General features: G+C 31.7%; 1 protein-coding gene across 3 annotated transcripts in view; it reads left to right on the forward strand.

Moving 5' to 3' along the window:
* Kdm2 (Lysine demethylase 2) overlaps positions 1-20,368 on the forward strand; it is a 174,673-nt gene extending 154,305 nt beyond the window's left edge. For all 3 annotated transcript variants that reach the window (XM_085820405.1, XM_035369126.2, XM_035369127.2), the window contains 4 exons: positions 2,544-2,789; positions 9,116-9,352; positions 15,699-15,854; positions 18,412-20,368. In XM_085820405.1, the coding sequence (XP_085676531.1) occupies positions 2,544-2,789; positions 9,116-9,352; positions 15,699-15,854; positions 18,412-19,851 (2,079 nt within the window). In that variant the 3' untranslated portion in view covers positions 19,852-20,368. The remainder of the gene's footprint in view (positions 1-2,543; positions 2,790-9,115; positions 9,353-15,698; positions 15,855-18,411) is intronic.
* The last annotated feature ends 235 nt before the right edge of the window (positions 20,369-20,603 follow it).

Consider the following 20,603-nt stretch of genomic DNA (forward strand, 5'->3'; position numbering starts at 1 on the left):
AAATCAGTCATCAAAACCAAAGAAATTTTGTATAGTAATGAGAGTGTCAGAATGTTAATACAGTCAAAAGTCGTTAATCCTGACTCGTCGGGACTTCAGCGATTCCGGAATATTGACTTTTCTGGATTATAGATCATAAGTTTAAATCTGGTAAGATGGCATTCAGAAATTATAAAGTTAAAAATATGAAACCGTAATTTATAAAATAAAGAACAATTATGATCTAAAGGGTATCAAAATTTACAAGCTTTACAAGGAAAAAGCTTAATATTTATTTGTTTACTTTATTAAACATTTCTTTCAATGTAAGTTGTTTAAGTTGCTTTGTTTTATGTGATAATACTTTCTCCTTAATTCTATAAACAGACATAATTTCTTGTTCATTTACAAAGTTCCGCTGTTCAAATCCTATAATTGCTGTGCCGAGAATACTGACTAATTTGTCAATCGAAATTTTTTCGTTTTCACTTTCTTCACTATCGGAAGTGAATTATAATGGCGAGGAATTTGATTTAAATCATATCAAAGACGGAATACATCGAGATGAAATACTACATTTAGTAAGGAATTATAAGCCAAATAAAATGAAACATCTACCCTGAAGATAAGGATAGTGCTGACAGATCAACTTCCAATTCATTGCGTGTCGCGGTGTCCCTCCCTGCAGAGCAGCGTGAAATTAATAAACAGATTTCGGAATGGTTAGGTCATTTTTCGCAGCAATTCCACTTTTGTTTAATGGACTTCGAAACATACTTTCGTTTTGTAGATCCTTTACATATTAGTAAATATATATTGGAAATTCTATTTGACAGAATCGAAAGTTCAAGCTTACTTTTATAAAATTGCTCTAACAGTCTGCAAAAAATAATAAGCCGGATCCAATTCGAAGATTAAGGAACAATGCAATCTGCAACATTAAGTGAATTAGATAATTTTAGCTTAGCTTATACCGTCCATTATACATTAAACGTGCATGCGGAAACGTATTTTGCGCATGCGCTTTTACTGTTACGTCCGTTATACAGTAAACGCGCATTCATAAACTTTCTGCGTCATCACGACGCATGCGCAGAAAGTTTTTAACTTTGAGGTCCAGATTATAGATCATTCCGGATTATGGGTGTCCAAATTAACGACTTTTGACTGTACTTATAAATGTGCATTTATTTCTAAAACTTCAGCTAAACATTTTAAAAAAACTTGTGTTAAAAGAACAAATGGCATGATTTCAAATTAAGTTTTGTTTCTTGAGGTAGATACAGTCCTAACTACCTTGGATAATTGAAGCACAATTATTATAAACTATAAATTATTTTTAAACTCTTAAGAAAAGTTAAATTACAGGATATCAAACTTTTGACAGTTAATTATAAATGTGCTTCAGGTTAGATTATTAATAATAAACTGGAAACCTTTTGTTTTTAACTATTAAGCATAGTGCTTGGGCATACTATTCACAAGTTTATTAAGGTTGTTTATTGGAATTAGATGATACTAGCACAATACAACTTTGAAAAATTTTCGTTTTTTACAAAAATTCTGTAGATTGACTTTTTGTTTTGCGTTTTACAGCACGGTGCATTAATGTTTTGAAAATCACAACATTGTTTTGAAACAATGTTAATAGTTGAAGGAAAAGCATTTTTCCTTTAAGAACATAAGTTTTTTGTTCAATTGCAGTAGTACAAATGCAGTTTTTTCATCACAATGGCAGCAAATTGTTATTGTATTATTCCAGATAACTTTGTCGTCTATTTCAGAATCCATCCTACATGTGCCGTTTCTAGTTACTTATGTGTTTCTGTTTTTCACAAGTTTCTTCACTCGCTTATGGACTCTTAAGCCATTTTCTTTTAGCCTGTAATTTACAATCCACCTGATAACATTAACTGAATAACTTATCTGCCACTTATACCTCAATTTTTGCAATTATCAAAATGATGTTTTAAAAACAAACAAATAAGACTTAGTTTTATTATTATTGCACTTTTATATTGGTTTGGTTATTAGTTATTTCATATTGTACTATCCCTGTGCCAAATTTCCAAATTTATGGTTAAATTGAAGTTATTAAAGCATTTACAACCTGTCAAATGATAATAGCCAGATTTCAAAGCAAGATTATCTCATTACGCTGTGCATTCATTTTAGCATGCATGATTACTTTGTTTGCAAATAAAATTCATTAAACTGATATAAAATAATTCAGAATTGTAACACAGTTTTCTCATGGTAAAAAAACTGTAAAAGAAGCAGTTATCTTTCTTCTGTAATAAGAATTCAGATGTCAGAGAATTACAGTAGATTGAAAAAGTAGTTTTAATTTTTTATTACCTGTGCTTTTTATGAGCAATTCTTTCTTTCATAATTTTTTAAGTAATGTTGTTATTATTAAAAAGTAAAAATTGTTCGAAATTGATTATTTGTTGCAGAATTGTAGCATTAAGTTTGTATTTTTATATGAATTTGAAATTTTTGTAGCATTTATACATAATTTAATGTCTGAATTTAAAACATTTCAACATTTTCTAATATTTTAGCCTGTTCTGCCTCATACCGCATGCTGTATGATTTGTGGGAGAGATGGTTGGGACAAACTGACAAATCCTCCAGAAAATGAGAATTCTAGTCTTATGGAATGTTCTCAATGTTGGGAAATATTACATCCAAAGTGTCTTCAAGAAAAGAACCCTGATTTACCCATGGAAAGTTGTATAAATGATGACCTGCCAAACAGCTGGGAATGTCCAAAATGTTGTAGGAATGGAAAACCAGATCAAATAAAGGTGTGTGCAAATAATCTTAATTTTTTATACAGTGTTTTGATAAGCGTACAGTTATTAGTGTGAATTTCATGCATTTTTCATGAAGCATGCAATATCAGTAGGAAAAAGTGCTTTAAAACATTGGTCACTGAAAACACCATGGACGAAAATGTATAGAAATTAGTGCAAGGCAAAAACATCGTGGGAGAAAAGAAAGCAAAGTTAAACATTGCAGTTGTAAAACATCATGGTACAAAATATCATAGTAAAAATTAAAGCGGATAAAAAACTTCACAGTTTAAAAACATCATAAAAAATATTGAGGTTAAAAAAAAAAAAAAAGCATGTACAAATCATTGCATGATAAGATCACAGACATGTGTTTTTCTAGCTTTAAAATTAGTAAATGCATATTTGCACATTGATTTGGGGTGCAAGAAGGAAAGAGGAATATATTTTTTTTTTACTTTTATATTTCATAATTTTGCATTAACTAATAAATTTTTGCAAAAAAAGTAAGAAGGAAACTTAAACATTTAAAAATTAAAAATGAGTAGAAAATTAATACAACTTATAGTGCTTAATAGAATCTAAATACACATAATTAATTAACAAAGGTCATTAATAAATTAATATTTTTTAAAAAGTTTTATTAATAATTTTTCACTTAAATTACAGTTTATAAAAGTATAGAAATAGGAAGGTAAGTAACTGCATGATGTCACATATATAAAAATTACTTAGTTAATTATCAGATTACTTTCTTTCACGTATGTTAATCTGATATTGTTTTAATGAAAATTTCATGTTGTTTCATTTCCGTTTATTCTTAAAGTGTCGTTAACATTTTCAGGTACAACATGCAATTATTTATTTGGATGTTGATTTGTTAGTTATGATGAAAGTCAGCTGTATAATATTTCAAAAAGGATTTGGATTTATTAGATTATGCCAAAGCAGACTAGCACTGTCTGCTTAAGGGAAGGGTTATTTTCGTGGCTTTTTCAGGAACTGGCTGATATCCACATTATACATTAGGAAAAACTCATCCAGCCAGCTTCTTCGACAAGTCGAAATACCAGTGTTCAAAGACTTTACTGCTAAGGCACTGGTAGCTAGTTCAGCAGGGGTATATTGATGGAAACTAGTTCATTTTTTACATCAGCCACTGGAAGATTCATATTTAGTATTATACCCAGAAATTTTTGGTTTACTAAGATGCGAATAGGTAGATTTCATAGAGATCAATCAAAAAATTTACTGGTTGCCCATTTTACTAGTGAAAGATCCTCTTGATGCCACAAATGTCTTGACAGCTGTTTATGTTGATTAGGGATGCACAACCTGTGGCCTGCAAGCCAAATGTGACCCGCGAGCAGTCAACTTGTGGCGCGTCGGTATCTCTTCAAAATTTATTGCGATTTGATATGTCGGTTGTCTCTAGAAGGGCGTGCAAACAGAAAAAATCGCACTGCTTTACCCTTCATTACTCATTCTACTCTCTCCTCTTGAAGTGAGATTTGGCACTGAGCCAAGTTCCCGGCATCAACTAAAACAAGTTTCACTGCCTGAGCGTGAAAATTGCTGGTAGCCTGTGCATTGCACAGATTGAGTAAGAGTTCGTGGTATGACATAGCATAAGTTTGTTTGTACACATTTGTGCTTTTTAGTAAAAGGGGAAGAAAAATATTTACATAGATCGGAAGCACTGATTTTTTTGTGTGTTGTTGCACTGTTGGCTTCATGACTATGCATTGTTTTATCACTTGTGTGTTTATTTTCTTTTCGAGACCATTAAGAAGTTTCTTTTTCTGAATATTTCACTTTTTAAAAAAATATGATTTTGAAAGAGGAACCAAAATAGAATTTTCGTCCTACATGGTTTTGGTAATTAACTTACCATGATGAACTGAACAAAAAGAAAGGTAGCGGATGACAATAGGAAATTTTTGGAGGCATCTTCCTTGAAATATTTTTTTGGGGAGTAAGATAGTAGAATACATGCTTGATATATCATTTTATGATTAGTATCTACAAGGAGTATAATATTAAGCGATACTACGACATGAAACATTCAACATTTTCAAAGCTTGAGGGAGAGGATCGAAATTGTAAAATTGAATCTCTTTGCTGTTCTCTCGCAGCAGAAAGTAAGGTATTTGCAGAGTCATCTTTACAATTAGGTAACTGTTTCGAAGTTAGTTTGGGAATCACAGCCTTAATTGCTGAAAGTGGACACCCGTTTACTGATGGTGATTTTGCAAAGGAGTATGTTGTTAGCATCTAAGAAAGTATGCACTGAAGCTACAAAAAAATTTTAAAATGTGAGTCTCAGCAGAATGACAATTCAAAGAAAAATTGAAAATTTATCTGATGATGTTAATTAACAGTTCCAAGTTGCTGTTGCCAAATTTAAGTACTTTTCACTAGCAGCTAATGAATCAACAGACATTACTTTAACAGCTCAGCTGCTTTTGTTTGTTAGAGGAATTTCTAAACATTTTGAATTAACTTTAGAACTTGTTAGAATGAGTTGGGCCAAACAATTGGAGCTTATTTTTTTTATCCTCCAGTTTAAATTTATGTTCTGCACATAATTTTGATACTAACATGTTAGTATCACTACTGATAAAGCTCCAAGACGAACCATTGATTACCAAACATGTTCAAACACATCAGGAGCTTCTTTGATTGTAGCAGCTGCACAGGCAAGTCTTGCCATGCGATCCATTTCAGACACAACAGGATCATGATACATGACACTTTTGATGGCTTCCCTCAAAACGAAATCAAGGCTCGATAAATCTGGTGAACGTGGGAGGGGGCAGGGAAGTGGTCCACCACGCCCAGTCCCTCTATGCGGAAATGATCTGTTCAGATGGCTATGAACATCCACTCCAAAATGATCATGTTACTTCTGCAATTCCTGTAAATTCATATGGCTTCAATTTCTTAACAGATTGAGTTCATGACAGAAGAGCCGCTGTTATACTGGATTGTGAAGTGAAGGCAAAACAAATTTCCAGTTCAGTGTCTAAGAAAATTTCGTTATCAGAATCTCTATTCTCACTTAAATCTAGAGTTTTTGGTGTCGAAATAGTCACTCATGGGATTTAAAATTTGAATATACAGTCAAAAGTCGTTAATCCAGACTCGTCGGGACCTCAGCGATTCCGGATTACCGATTTTTCCTGATTATAGATCATCAGTTTAAATCTGGTAAAATGGCATGCAGAAATTATAAAATTAAAAATATGAAACCGTAATTTACGAAATAAAGAACAATTATGAACTAAAGGGTATCAAAATTTACAAAAAAAAAAAAAAAAAAAAAAAAAAAAAAAAAAAAAAAAAAAGCCTAATATTTATTTGTTTACTTTATTAAACATTTCATTCAATGTAAGTTGTTTAAGTTGCTTCGTTTTTTATGTGATAATACCTCTTTAATTCTATAAACAGATATAATTTCTTGTTCAGTTACAAAGTTCCGCTGTTCAAGTCCTATAATTGCTGTGTCGAGAATACCGACTAATTTGTCAATCGAAATTTTTTCGTTTTTAATAACCTCTGTCATTTTCTTCGCTATCAGAAGCGAATTATAATGACGAGGCATTTGATTTAAATCATATCAAAGACTGAGTACATAGAGATGAAATACTACATTGAGTAAGCAATTATTAGCCAAATAAAATAAAAGCATCTGCCCTTAAGATAAGGATAGTGCTGACAGATCAACTTCCAATTCACCTCCGCATTAAAGATAAACAAAGTTTAGATAAACAAACATTAAAGTTTAGATAAACAAAGGATATGCCTTTATCCATTTTTTGCAGCAATTCCACTTTTTGTTTAATGGACTCCGAAACATACTTTCACTTTGCAGATCCTTTACATATTAGTAAATATATATCAGAAATTCTATTTGACATAATCGAAAGTTCAAGCTTACTTTTATAAAATTGCTCTATTACTCTGCAAAAAATAATAATCCGGATCCAATTCGAAGATTAAGGAACAACGCAATCTGCAACATTAACTGAAATAGATAATTAGATAATTTTAGCTTAGCTTATCCTGTCCGTTATACATTAAACGCCCATTCGTAATAGTATTTTGCGCACACACAAATTCGCAGTGGTAAAGGTCTTACGCGCATGCGTCAACACGACGCACGCGCAGAAAGTTTGTAGCTTTGAGGTTCAGATTATAGATCATTCCGGATTATGGGTGTCCGAATTAACGACTTTTGACTGTACTCTTCTTCCGCTAAAAACTTCTTTCTCTAAGACATTGCACTATTAATTTAAATCTTATTAACCAGTGCAAAAAAGTTATGAATGCTGTCTAAAGAAGATGCAAACTGAATACAAACCGGAGTTCTTAAAACCACAGCTCCACTCCCAATCTTCCCATAGGAAAAAATAAAAAACAAATTTGAAGCATCGGAAATTATTCAATGTTTATATCACATAAAGCCAACTGCATCTGAGTGTGGTTTTGTTTACTTTATATCATCTGCTCGTACATCGCCAGAATCATAAAGTAATTCACGGTTACGAGGTCAACAAGGTATATGTTCAAATAAGCTAATTGTAGTCGACATGGAGTGCCATCTAGTGATTTCAAAATATTCTAAAAGAACGTGTATGTTTGTACGCTCAATCGAGGTTCAGGCTTTAATTAACAAATTAACAATAGCATATCATAGTTGGAAATTTAATCATAATTTTGACTTTGGTTCTGGAAAAATTATCCAAAAGGCTTCTTCCGTTGGTGAATTGGATTTTCTTTGGGCTTTTTATAATCACAACGATTTAACATGTTTAGTGAATGATTTTAAGTCCAATCCAGTTCCCCTAATGTCTTTAAAATTCTATTATCATAATTCTTTATTATTTTTGCCCATAGATGGTGTTGCCTCCTTGCGTTTGGTACTGCCAGAGGGTATAAAAAGCCGTCACAGAGGTTGCTTTCCCTTCACCCACATTTATCGGAATTCCCTATAAATAATCTTAACTTCTTCCAGCCAATTTTGAAGTTTCAAAGTATGACATTTTCATTTACACTGGCCTGGGCCACATCTACACAATCTTTCTGCAGTCTCTTGTCAAGGTATTCCTGCGAAGCACTGTATGTTATGTCTCCCCTAACCGGGGTTATTTGAGGTGCCTGTAATAGCGGGATATAATACCTATCAAAACAGGCATATCAAAAGTATCAAAGTATAAATAAATGCTTTCCCTTTATTCGAGGTTCAGTCTTTGTGTGTGAAGGTGCAGTTGCTCCTTGCTCCCTATTTTTGACTTTGCTGATTTTCTTTGCGTTTTAATCTGTGTGTTATATGTTTGATCAGATAGCCTGGTTCAGTAAAAGTAGGCAGCCAGTGTAATTCTGATTAAAAATCCGGTTACGACCATGTGCAGTGCTGATAACGACCACATGTTTCTGAGACTCCTTTGGCCGATGCTTTATTCTTCTTCTTTTTTCCTATTTCGTTCTCCTGATGAGGAGGGACCTTTAGCTGCCCTCGAAATCGATTGAGTTTTTAATATATGTACGCTAAATTCAAGGTTGCTATTGCGATTTTGATATATATATATTAAAATTTGCTTTTTTGCTCTAAACATAACCTTGCACAACATAGCATTTTCTAGAAACCTATCTACCAAGTTATAGTAGAGTTACCTATATTACAGTGTAGAATTTATGTGCAACAGCTTGAGAGAAAGGAAATCCACATTACCCTCCAATGGATCGCAGCCCACTGTGATGTGGATGCGGATGATTAAGCGGATCTGTTAGCTAAAAAGGGGTCCATGGTTTTGCAGGTGATTAAGTTTTTTTTTTTTTTTTTTTTTTTTTTTTTTAAAGCTGCTAAACATATTATTAAAAAACTTCAGCTTCTAATTGCCATCAAGACTTAATATCTAGAATTGCGCAAAGAGTTGGTTGAAGACTGTTCAAGATCGTAGCCCTGATTGGGCTCAGCCTACATCTGTGGTGACATGGATATGACTGCCTGGCGGTGCCCCTTTTTCGCATTGAAAACCTGCCTACAATGCAACAATGGTGTTACGGATATAGACCATCTTGCACAATGCATTGCAGCTCATTGAATATCTGAGAGTGAAATATTCATCCGCAAGACTGTGCATGGATCAATAACTTTTACTTCTGTATTTTTTTGTTTGTATATCTTGTTTATGTATTTTATTATGTTATCTTGTTTCATGTCAAAAGCTTTGCCACTGGAAATTTATTTTAAAAAAGTTTTTGTATTGTGATGCAGCGTTTTGCAAATATTTATGTAAATGTATGCTAATGTTTATATAAATTTTTCGCTGCAGCCCCGACAGATGAAAGGGAAGAGTCCAAAAGGGATTGATGCTCCTAGGTTATCTACATCAATGAATGAAATTGGTACACTGGATGCTTCTGGAGTAGGTGATATTCAAGAAAGATTGGACCTAAATATTGTTAAAATAGATGTTGCTCAAAATCACCTTCCATCAGAAATGTCTGACAGTTTGAGTAAGCGACTTTTTGAAAGTGAACCATTGGATCTCGGACCTCAAAAGAAAAAGGTTTTTATTATTATTGTTATTATTATTCTTAACATAGTGTAATGAGACTTGAATATTTGAATGCTGTTGTCTATGTTTTTTTACCCTCAATGCTTCTTGTTGTCAAGTTTGAAAATAAGTGATCATATGCTTAATGGTATTATTTTTTGTGGTTAGTCTCAGTAAGACTTGAAATGTTAAAAACTTTGATGCAAATATTATAATTACCGTATATTCCGGCATATAATGTGCATCCATAATTTCAAACTACACTTTTTAGTTTTTAGGTGTATTCTTTGTATACAGTGTGCCTTTTTTTGTTTTTATGAAAAAACCTGAAAGATACACGTGCAGTACTTTTGTATTTTGAATTAATTTATTTGAAAATTTTCCCCAGGCTTTTGAGTAACTGTATAGGGAATTGATAAGCGATAAGTGGAACAGTATGTGGGGGGGATGCTTGAGATAGTAAATAATTCTTCAAAGATGTTGGGTTATATGCAAAGCTGGTGTGCACAAGAATGTTATTTTATTATTTCAAGAAAAGGAAGACATAATTTGGGGTAAGAATGCACTTCCAACCCGAATGCAATTTTCGGAATTAGGAGTTAGTTTTAGACACATGGCAGTGTGTCAGCCAAGCTTGGAACAGACGGAAAGGAAAACAGAGAGACATTGGCTATGTGTATCTTGCACAAATCATTTCGAGCTACTTTCGACCAATCCATTACTTGGAAACTATAAAATTGCAAATTTGTAGGTCTAATAGAGCTTCCTTGAACACCTAGAATCACAAATTTCATTATAGGTATTGAATTATTAAGGTCTGAAAAGTGTTATTTTTATCATTCACTGTCTCATCCAAAAACCTAGACCACTTCTAAATGATGAAAATACTTGAAATTTGGCATCAGGGTAGATCATTAGGCATATACAAAGGAAAAAATCTTAAACTTCAAAAGGCTACATTATTATCAAGGTTAAACCAAATAATACTCATAATGAACATTTGACATCATCATCAATAGATGGCATTGCACTGATCGTCGGTTTCCTCTCAACTCAGATGCTAATCAACTTTATCAAAAGTGAAGAATAAAAACCTATTTATGATAGGAAGATAAAGGAGGAAAGGATAATGCCGAAGTAGAGTGCAGGACAGGCTCTTTTTTCATTTTACTAGTGGGTTCAGTAACTTCAGCCTACTATGCAACAGTAGGCTGAAGTTACTCTGAATCCACTAGTAAAATGAAAAATAAATGTAAATTCAAACAACAAACGCATTGCTGTTCAGTAACGAAATTGATGCCAGATGTAAATAAAACAATAGAAAATCAAGGAAACATGAATCTATACTTTAAAATAAGATTTGAACATTTATATTGTTTAATAATTAAAAAAAGCTGTTTAAACTTATTCTATACATTTTTATGTCCCTTAAAAAATCTAAAACTTAAAAAAACTACATTACTATCTTGGTTAAAACCAAACAATACTCATGGGAAATGTCTACAATTTAATAAATGCAACATTTTCCACCATTATGGAAAATATAGAAATTGCTAATAAAAAGAAAACAGTGCAACATAAACATAACATTTCCACCAATATGGAAAATATTGAAATTGCTAATAAAAAGAAACCAGTGCAGCGTAAACGCAAGAGAAAAATTCAAAGATCATGTATTTGTTTAGATGCTTTTTCATTTAAGTGACTAAATAAGAGCATAAATGTGAAAAAGGGGCCAAGTTCACTAGAAACGATGTTTGGTGTAGTAGGTGTTGCCAACAAAGAGTTGAAATGTAACATATGGGAAGTTCCATAGTCATAGCAGTTCCTTTAATCATAGCTGTGGGAATCTACAGCGTTCCTCAATTCATTTGAAAAACAATTTATTACTTTCTCTGATATCGGCTTTCTAACTTGTCAAATTTTAATAATCAATAAATTACATTAAAAAATTGAGTTCTCCAATTAGAAATTAACTTACCAAGTTACAAATCTTGATATCAAAGAAAGTAATAAATTGTTTTTTAAATGAATTGAAGAACATTCCTACAGCTATGATTAAAGGAACTGTTATGGAACTTGCCATCCATTATATCTCGACTCTTTTATTGGTGACACTGACTACACCGAACTTGGCCGCTTTATCGCATTTATGTTGTTTTATGATCTCTTATTTATTCTGGAAAAGGGTTTTACCCTTTTCCAGATACTCTTTGAGGATAATACTACGAACAATCCTACCAGATACAAGGCTTGATTGTTTTGCTAGTCAAATTGAGTTTGCGATGCTGCCGACCGGCTCACCAGGCATAGTTCATCATACTTTTGGTCCTGTGTTGTTGAAGTAAATCCACTATTTATCACAAGTGACAATTCAATCCAGGATTTTGCCCTTGCATTGATATCCGAGCAGATTAGTGCAGGCCCAAGCACATCTCTCCTTTTCAGTTTGGGTTAGTTCATGTGGCACTCAGCATTGATTTTGTACGTTAAGTTTATGCGATGTATAGCACGAAGTGGACATGGCATTAATGTCTAACTCCTTAGCAAGCTCTTGGGTGGTTGCATGCGGAGCTTCTTCGGAAAGTTCTTGCAAGTGGACCTCATCAACACCAGTAGGATGGGCAAAGCACTCCTCTTCTTAAATGTCTTTGTTTTTGAGCTTTTGGTACCAAACCTTTACAGTGTCGTATGATGCAACATTAGTAGCTAAAGTTGTACACATGATTTGGTGACATTCTGTAGCTAACTTTCTGTAACAGAACTGGAATAAATGATGGTTCTAATCTGGTAGCTTGATATTTCCATTTCAGAAATCTTGTACTTAATGATAAGAATTTTTTGCACACTTCACAGTGTTCTAAGGCAAGTCTGTTTCTTTGAAATGCCAAAAATTGGTTAACAAAACACGATTAAACACTCCAGCATGAACTAATTTCACAGGTGATATTTGTGGTGGCGTTAAACTTTTGTTGAAAACGAATGTTTATCTCAATGCTAAACAGACTCTTAAGGAATTAAGACATCTAAAATCATAGAATATCTATCACCATATCACCAGGATCAAGAACAGAAGTTTTTTAACCCAAAAGACATTAGCCCAGAAGGGCTATTAATTTAGTTTTGGCATTTTGCTTTGAAAACTTTAAATAACGGTTCACTTTTCAAGTTGTTGCTACCAAATATTACAGCCCGGTATTATATTTAAGGAAATTAATGAAGAATCTGCATAAATGTATGTATGTTTCTCGCATTGTGATAAAATGATGGTACCTAGAGCCATTAAATTTTGAATAACCTATGTTTCCACAAAACTAGGGCATCTGGAAGACCGAATTTGGAATTTGTTTTATTATCTATTTCATTTTTTATAAAATTTAACAAATTTTTTATTAACGAACTCAATGATTTCAAAGTGAGCAATGGCAACATTGCGCGAAAAACATTTTTATCTCCAGCGCGCGAGACTGTGTATTGGAAATTCTAAAGATATGCTCATTTTAAAATTATTTTGTGATACTGCCATTGAACTGAATTTTATGGTTTAAGTGCAAAGAATATGAATTTTTAATAAAGGTAACCCACAAAACGTTAAAAGAATGCTCCTTTGGGCATAATGTGTAAAATCTTAAAGCTTTCAGATCTTTTTAGCCCAAAGGGGCTTTGTCCCTGAAGGACTCTAAATGAGGGTTCATTTTTCGATTTTGTGTTGTGTTCATTTTTCGATTTTGTGTTGGTTCACTATAAATGTCTGTTTTACTTTTCAAACTGTTACTGCTAAATGTTAGAGTCTTGCATTATATTTGAAGAAATTAAATAAGGAAAAACCTGCATAAATGTATGTATATATCTCACATTGTGATAAAACAACGGTACATAGAATCATTGAATTTTGAATGACATAATCCTACTGTGAATATGGGAATGTGGAAGCCCAAATTTGGAATTTGTTTTATTATCGATTTCATATTTTATAAAACTTTAACGAATTTTTGTTTAACAAACTCAAGGATTTCAAAGCGAGCAATGGCAACGTTATACAGGAAAAACATTTTTATCTCCAGCGTGCAATACTCTTTTGGAAATTCTAAAGATATGCTCAATTTAAAACTAATTTACAATATTGCTCTTGAACTGAATTTTATGGTTTAAGTGCAAAGAACATGCTATTTAATAAATAAAGGTAATGGAATGTTAAAAAAACACCCCCTTTGGACATAATTTAAAATCTGAAACTTTTCGTTTTTTTTTTTTTACAGCCAGGCGATTGGAAGTTGATCTGTCAGTGCTATCCTTATCTTCAGGGCAGACGTTTTCATTTTATTTGGCTTATAATTCCTTACTAAATGTAGTATTTCATCTCGATGTATTCCATCTTTCATATGATTTACATCAAATTCCTCGTCATTATAATTTGCTTCCGATAGTGAAGAAAGTGAAAACGAAAAAATTTCATTTGACAAATTAGTCGGTATTCTCGACACAGCAATCATAGGACTTGAACAGCGGAACTTTGTAACTGAACAAGAAATTATGTCTGTTTATAGAATTAAAGAGAAAGTATTATCACATAAAACGAAGCAACTTAAACAACTTACATTGAAAGAAATGTTTAATAAAATAAACAAATAAATATTAAGCTTTTTTTTTTTTTTTGTAAATTTTGATTCCCTTTAGATTATAATTGTTCTTTATTTCATAAATTACGGTTTCATATTTTTAATTTTATAATTTCTGCATGCCATCTTACAAGATTAAAATCTATAATCCAGAAAAATCGTTAATCCGGAATCGCCAAAGTCCCGACGAGTCCAGATAAACGACTTTTGACTGTAATTCATGAAGATCTGCTACAAGTTTAGAAGCATTCATGGATTCTTTTTAATATTCCTCAGAGTAAAGCATTTCATTCTGTCAGATAACTTAGATGGTCTTCCAGGTCATCTTTTGTTTTAAATACAATTCTGTTTCTTATAACTCTTTAATATTATCAAAAACTGTAGAAATACTTAAATTAAGTAAATAGGCCATTGTTTTAATAGATTTCCCTTCCAAGAATATCGAGCCCTTTCAAGAAACATAACCTGAAGAATTGTTTTTGTTGATAGAAACTTTGGTACCTCTATGCCAATCTGGCTTATTTCCTGAAGTTGTGATCACCTTTATGCTATTCCACCATTTCTCATAAAAGCCCAGCTTTATAACAATTCAGCATCTTTCATAAGGATCTGGCCACCTTTATGCAATGTCTCTTTTTTTCATAAAGCCACCAAAGATTTATTTCATCTCCTGCTTAATTAATTGATAAATTATTGAATAAAAAATTAGAGTTGCTTAACAGTGCTTGCACCTTTGTAAAAAATGCAGATTGGCATAAAGGTGCCAGCAATCAGTTTCAGGGAAGAGACAAATCTTCAGTTTGTTCACACTCACTTATGCCACATCATTGTTATGAAGATTTCTGTCTTTTCAAATAGCAGCTGACTTGCATAAGGGTGCATCAGCATTATGAAGCATTCCCATGTACAGATTTTACTTTTTCTTTCATTGATATCAGATTTATGTTAATATAGAAGTTTTACTTAAAATTTTTAATTGCTATTAAATGGTAAAAATTTTTAATTGCTATTAAATGGTAATGTCAAAAAAAGCCCCGAGCCGAGTTAGACAGAAGCAAATAAAAATTTAGAACTTTTCCCCTTAAGTTTGACTGGAATATTTTTATTTGGTGATCACTCTATTCAGGGACAAGGGAAATGAGAGTTAAGAGCTTAAATTTTTAAACTTCCCTTATAATTTTTGTATCACCCTCATTTAGATTAAGTCATTCAGTTATATTTAAAAAATAAATGAATTGTAATAAAAATGAAGATATGATTTATTTATGTTTTTTTTTAACTTTTTAAATGTAATTTATATGATAAATCCTTTAATGTATTGGCATTTGATCATATGATATACAATTAATAATTTCTAAGGCATCCAGGTTGGCTACATGGGTTTTCTCCATGCAAATGTATGATACACCATTTAATGTATTGACATTTGATCATATGATATACAATTAATTATTTTTAAGGCATCCAGGCAAATTGGCTGGATACATGCATGTTTTTTGTGGTTTTCCCCATGTGTGAGATGAATATGAGTCAGTTTTCTTAGAATGTCCTATGGAAAGACATCCTTTCTTTTAGGCAGATAGTCATCATGTATGTATTCAATAAATGAAATCATTATATATAAGTGCATTGCAAATAACTGTGCAGTGTACTTAGATATAATGTTTTCTATAATATTTAGTGTTACAGATTGATTGCATTTTAATAACAGGAAGCATATTAAACATTGTATTTTATAGGTTAGAATTGAGAATCAGTGTATCAAACAAGAAAATATTGAGGATATGAATTATGGTGATGCTGATGCTAATAATGCTAACAACCTGTCTATAAATCATGGCAGTTCTGCACAGCCATGTGTAAGAAAATATTCTTCAACATTGGTTGATAAAGAGGTAAGAATTATATTGAGAAGAGTGTAGAAATATGAACATTAAGTTTTTTTTTTTTTTTTTTTTAAATACGTCTTGTTTGAATCTCGTTGTAAAGTTTTTTTTTTTTCATTAATTCAGCCATATTGTGGGTTAATTTTATTGATAAGCGCACAATTAATCCCACCAGTTTTAGTGCTAGTCCAGTTTTAAATATGTGTGAAGATATCAAATGTAGAAATCATTAAATAATGGAGCAGATATCCATTAAATATTGTTACATATATGTCAGTTTCAAGTTCCATTTTATTATATGCAGATAAACCATTGGATACTGTATATTTGTTTTACTTAATCATGCTCAAACATTTACTTAATAATTTTGTACTTAAGTTATTTTTTCTTACATTTTCTTTGTGTCCTCTCTTCCCTTTCTTTAAAATGTTTGAGTCAATGTTAGTATTTACTGTGCTTTTTAAATTATTTCTTGTCTATTTTGGGATATTTTCTGTTGAGAAACTGCAAGAAGTTATTGCGCAGATTAACCAAGGTTTTATTTATTACTTCAGTGTAACGAAAATGTTTTAGTCCAGACTTTCATAATAAAAGAGCTAGTCTTAAGATTTTAAGTCTTAAGATTTTAGTATGATCTATGTGTGTATGGTTTTTTTTTTTTTTTTTTTTTTTAAATTCGTGTATCTTTGAACTTTTTAAACTAAAATTTGCACAACACTTTTTGTGAATATAAATAAAGAGCTTTTCATTAGATGTATCTTAATTGTCTTTTCATTAGATGTGTCTTAGTTATGTTAAAATATGTAAAATTTAATTACTTTTAGTGACTTGCATTTAGTGCATTGTGTGATAAATGGCAAAATCAAACATAAATTTTTAGAGACATATAACATAAAAGGTTTATGTTCCTTTAACATTTGATATATGCTTTTTTTAAACATATATAAATATATGTATATGTATGCTTTTTACGTTCATATGTAAACTGTTCCTTTCTAATATTTTAAGAAATATTTATCTTAATTATTTTTAACATCTTTCTTTTCATTTCATTTTCTTCTTCCTCTCCCCTTTCTGTATGCTGTTTGCAACTTTTTATCCCCCCCTTTTTAAAGAGGATTAGCCTTGAATCCTTGTTTATAAATATTATATGCATTTAAATATTTCTTGTTTTGAGAGAGAAAATAAAAAGCGGGGAAAACATTGCTGGTAATAAATTACATTTAAAAGTACATTCAAATTATTGCTTTCATAATAATTTGATATATGTATATAGGGGCATTAGTACAAATGTGTAAATACTTGTATGTGTTTTGACAACATATTTTTTTAAATACCTACAAATTATTGAAATATAAGGTTTAATGCATTCCATTGCAAAATAATTATAATAGGCTTGATGACCTGTGTAAGTAAAGTGTTTGTGAATTGCAGAAAGATTCAAAGTATATTAATCATATATTTTATACCTAAAATTGCTCAAGATTTAATATTTTTACCTTAAATAAAACAGTTTCTAAATATGAAGGCTGACTTTTGCATTTGATTTAGCTTAATATTTATGACTAGCTAATTAAATTACGAGTGGAGAAATTGTAATAGAGAATAAAAATGCAATATATTGTTGCTTCTTTAGAGCATGGTGAAATGAAAATGTCTGTCCTTATAATGTACAATTTTGACAGTTTATTAATTGCAATGCATATCACATAAATTACCAAAATAGTGTTCTTATATTTGCATTATGTAAAATTTTTGAATTAAATTAATAAGCAGATTTCGTATTCATCTAAGTTTCATGTACTGTAACATTTTATTTTAAAAGATATTTTCTCATATACATGCATATATTCAATAACTAACTAAATTGTGAATGTCTTTCTAAATATTTATTGCCATGCAGTCTATTGTGCTGCCATGAACAATGTTCACATCATATGAATAAGTCTGGTTGTGTTTATTATTTCAAATACATGTAAAAGAAAGAGAATTATGTTGTAACATATCCTGTTGCTAATTTTGTGAAAAAAATCATTAAATTCCATAAATGCATTAACAACTTAAGATGTTCTTAAAATAAATAATCTTTGTCTCAATTTTGATTTGTAACCTGTAATAGCAATTTATTTGTTAAAAATGTTTATTATTATTTGCTTGCTTTGCTTTCTTCCTTCTTACTTTGACAGCATTTGTATTAAATGTTCACATGGTCCAAGTTAAATATTTTTCTTCAAATGTCCTTTTTATTTCTAAATAAAGAATATTTTATAATCTATCGTGGAGCATTCATTTGACTTGCTTAATGCATTTGTAATTTTGGGTGCATGTGGTAGTTTAGAAACATTGCACACGTTGCTTTTATGCATGGGTATAACTTGCTTATTTTTTTCCTTTTCTGCCTGGGATGAAGTAGCTTCTGATAACTTTGTATGCTTCTTTTGCACCCTTCTCGGAAATTTTTTGAACTCTGCATGCTTAAGTTTGCGCCTGCTGGAGCTCTGCTGCTAAATACTCCATGATTTTAGCACCCAGTTAGACAAATAAAGAATCTTCTCTTGATTTTTAGGAAGAAAGCAGTAGTGGAAGTCCGACATCTCCTAGCAAAGATCTGTGTGACAGACTTAAGAGACCTTCTATTTCTCCATCACATATCCGTTCCTGTGCCCGATATCCATTACACATAAAAAAGTCATTAAAAAATGAGCAAGGTAAAGTTTTACGTGTAAAAAATATAAATGAAAAACTTGACATACGAGCTAAATCTAAACTTTCTTTGGGAGTGCCAGTACGGCGACATGGTGAGACAGCACGTGAAAGGCTTTTCCGCAATCTAAAAGGCTTAAAGAAAAATTTGCTTATTAAAACTAAAAGTTTTGGAAAGTGTGACGATACAAATACCAAAGCATTTTCCAAAGATATAAAAGTTGTTCAGTCGTGTGGTACCATGAAAATTAAACATGAAGTGTCGCATAATTTAACTGAAGATGGAAAAGCAGATTTAATGTCTCTTTCTCCAGAAAAATTAGTAAAGTGTGAGAAGAATCTTGAAAAAGTTCCCAGTGCCCAAAATCCAAAAATCAGTTCTATGTTGCGTGACAGCCCTCATCTAAAAAAACCAAAATATGTGGTTCGACCAGCACCTGTGGTTGAAGACAACAGTGAGGAAAAAATTAGGAATTCATGTTCTGGCTTAGAAAATTTGGCAATGGAAAAGGAAGTTATGTTACCTGTTTTTCAGTTTTTAGCTGTCAAAGACTTGTATACCTGCCAGCTAGTATGCAAGACATGGAATCGGTGGTCTGTAGATCCGCGATTATGGACGTTAATGGATTTGACACGACGCAAAATTACAGCGAGTACTTTAATAGGTATTGTTAGACGGCAGCCCATAACTTTAAATTTAAGCTGGACTAATTTGTCTCGTCGACAGCTGGCATGGCTTATTGCAAGACTGCCTCAGATGAAAGAATTAATATTAAGTGGTTGTTCTTCAGCTTCCGTTGCTGCCTTATGCACTTGTAACTGTCCCTTGTTGCGCTCACTTGACCTTAGCTGGGTTGAAGGATTAAATGATTCCGTCATAAGAGATCTCCTAGCTCCGCCTCCTGATTCCAGACCTGGTTTTATAGAGAGCAAAACTCGTTTACGCCACTTAACTGAAGTGAAGCTTGCTGGAGCAGATATTTCTGACGTTTCAGTGCGATTATTAGCTCACCATCTGCCACTGCTTTCCAAACTGGATCTGAGTCATTGCCATAAAGTAACAGATATGGGCATAGCTGTGCTTGGTGCTGCAAAGGCAGCCCGTTTACAATCTTTAGATGTTTCATCTTGTTCTAACATTACTGACACTAGTTTAGAAGCTTTAAAGCGTTGTTCTAATCTCATTCATCTTGATCTCAGAGACTGTGGTCAAGTAACAGAAGCTGCTTGTTTAAAGTTTGTTGGACAAAATCGACAGACATTAATGCAGAAAGAAGCCAAGTTTATAAAAAGGCATGCTTAATTTATAAATTACCTCTACAAAGAAAAACTAGTGTGCTTTTCAGTTCCATAACTTGATTCTGAAAGTGATATGAATTTGTTTAAAATAGTTATATATTAAATCCTTTATTTAAAAATATTCCTATTGTATATTTTCAGTTATCTTTTTGTTATTGAATTTATTATTTTAAATGAAAAGATAACTTTTTCATGGAACATTTGTCACCATATTTTAATCATTTTAAAGAGAAACTGCCTTTATATTTTTCATAGAAGCACTTCCCAATTGTAACTTTTTCATGTTGTAAAAAATTCATCATTTTTATGTATATATTGACAATGTAGAAAACATTCATCTCATTTTTATGTCGGAATGCCCAAGTAGCATGTTTACTGACAAAAATGTTATATGAGGCACTGCAAACCTATTAGTATTCTTCATTTATTGTATGTGGTGTTCACTTTTATAAAGTGCTGTTCTCATTTCATCTGTGTTAATGACAAAAAAGTTGATATAAAATATATTTGTGAAAACCCTTTTTTGTGTGTTTATTTCTTGGAAAGAACTGTTTATGTCTTTCTATATATTACTGTTACTATTACATATACAGTATACATATGCACACACTATGATTAAAATATATTTTTTTAATCTTTTGTCTAATGCTAATTAGTTATATGAAATCTTATTGAAGTATGAGGCTGTTGTGTGAAATTTTTATCATATGCCCAAAAGAAGTTGCATTTTCAAAAGTAATTCCTTTTCGTTCATCA

This window comes from Stegodyphus dumicola, chromosome 7, assembly GCF_044657685.1.
Source record: "Stegodyphus dumicola isolate Sdum_Otavi_A_Nest chromosome 7, ASM4465768v1".
Lineage (NCBI taxonomy): Eukaryota > Metazoa > Arthropoda > Arachnida > Araneae > Eresidae > Stegodyphus > Stegodyphus dumicola.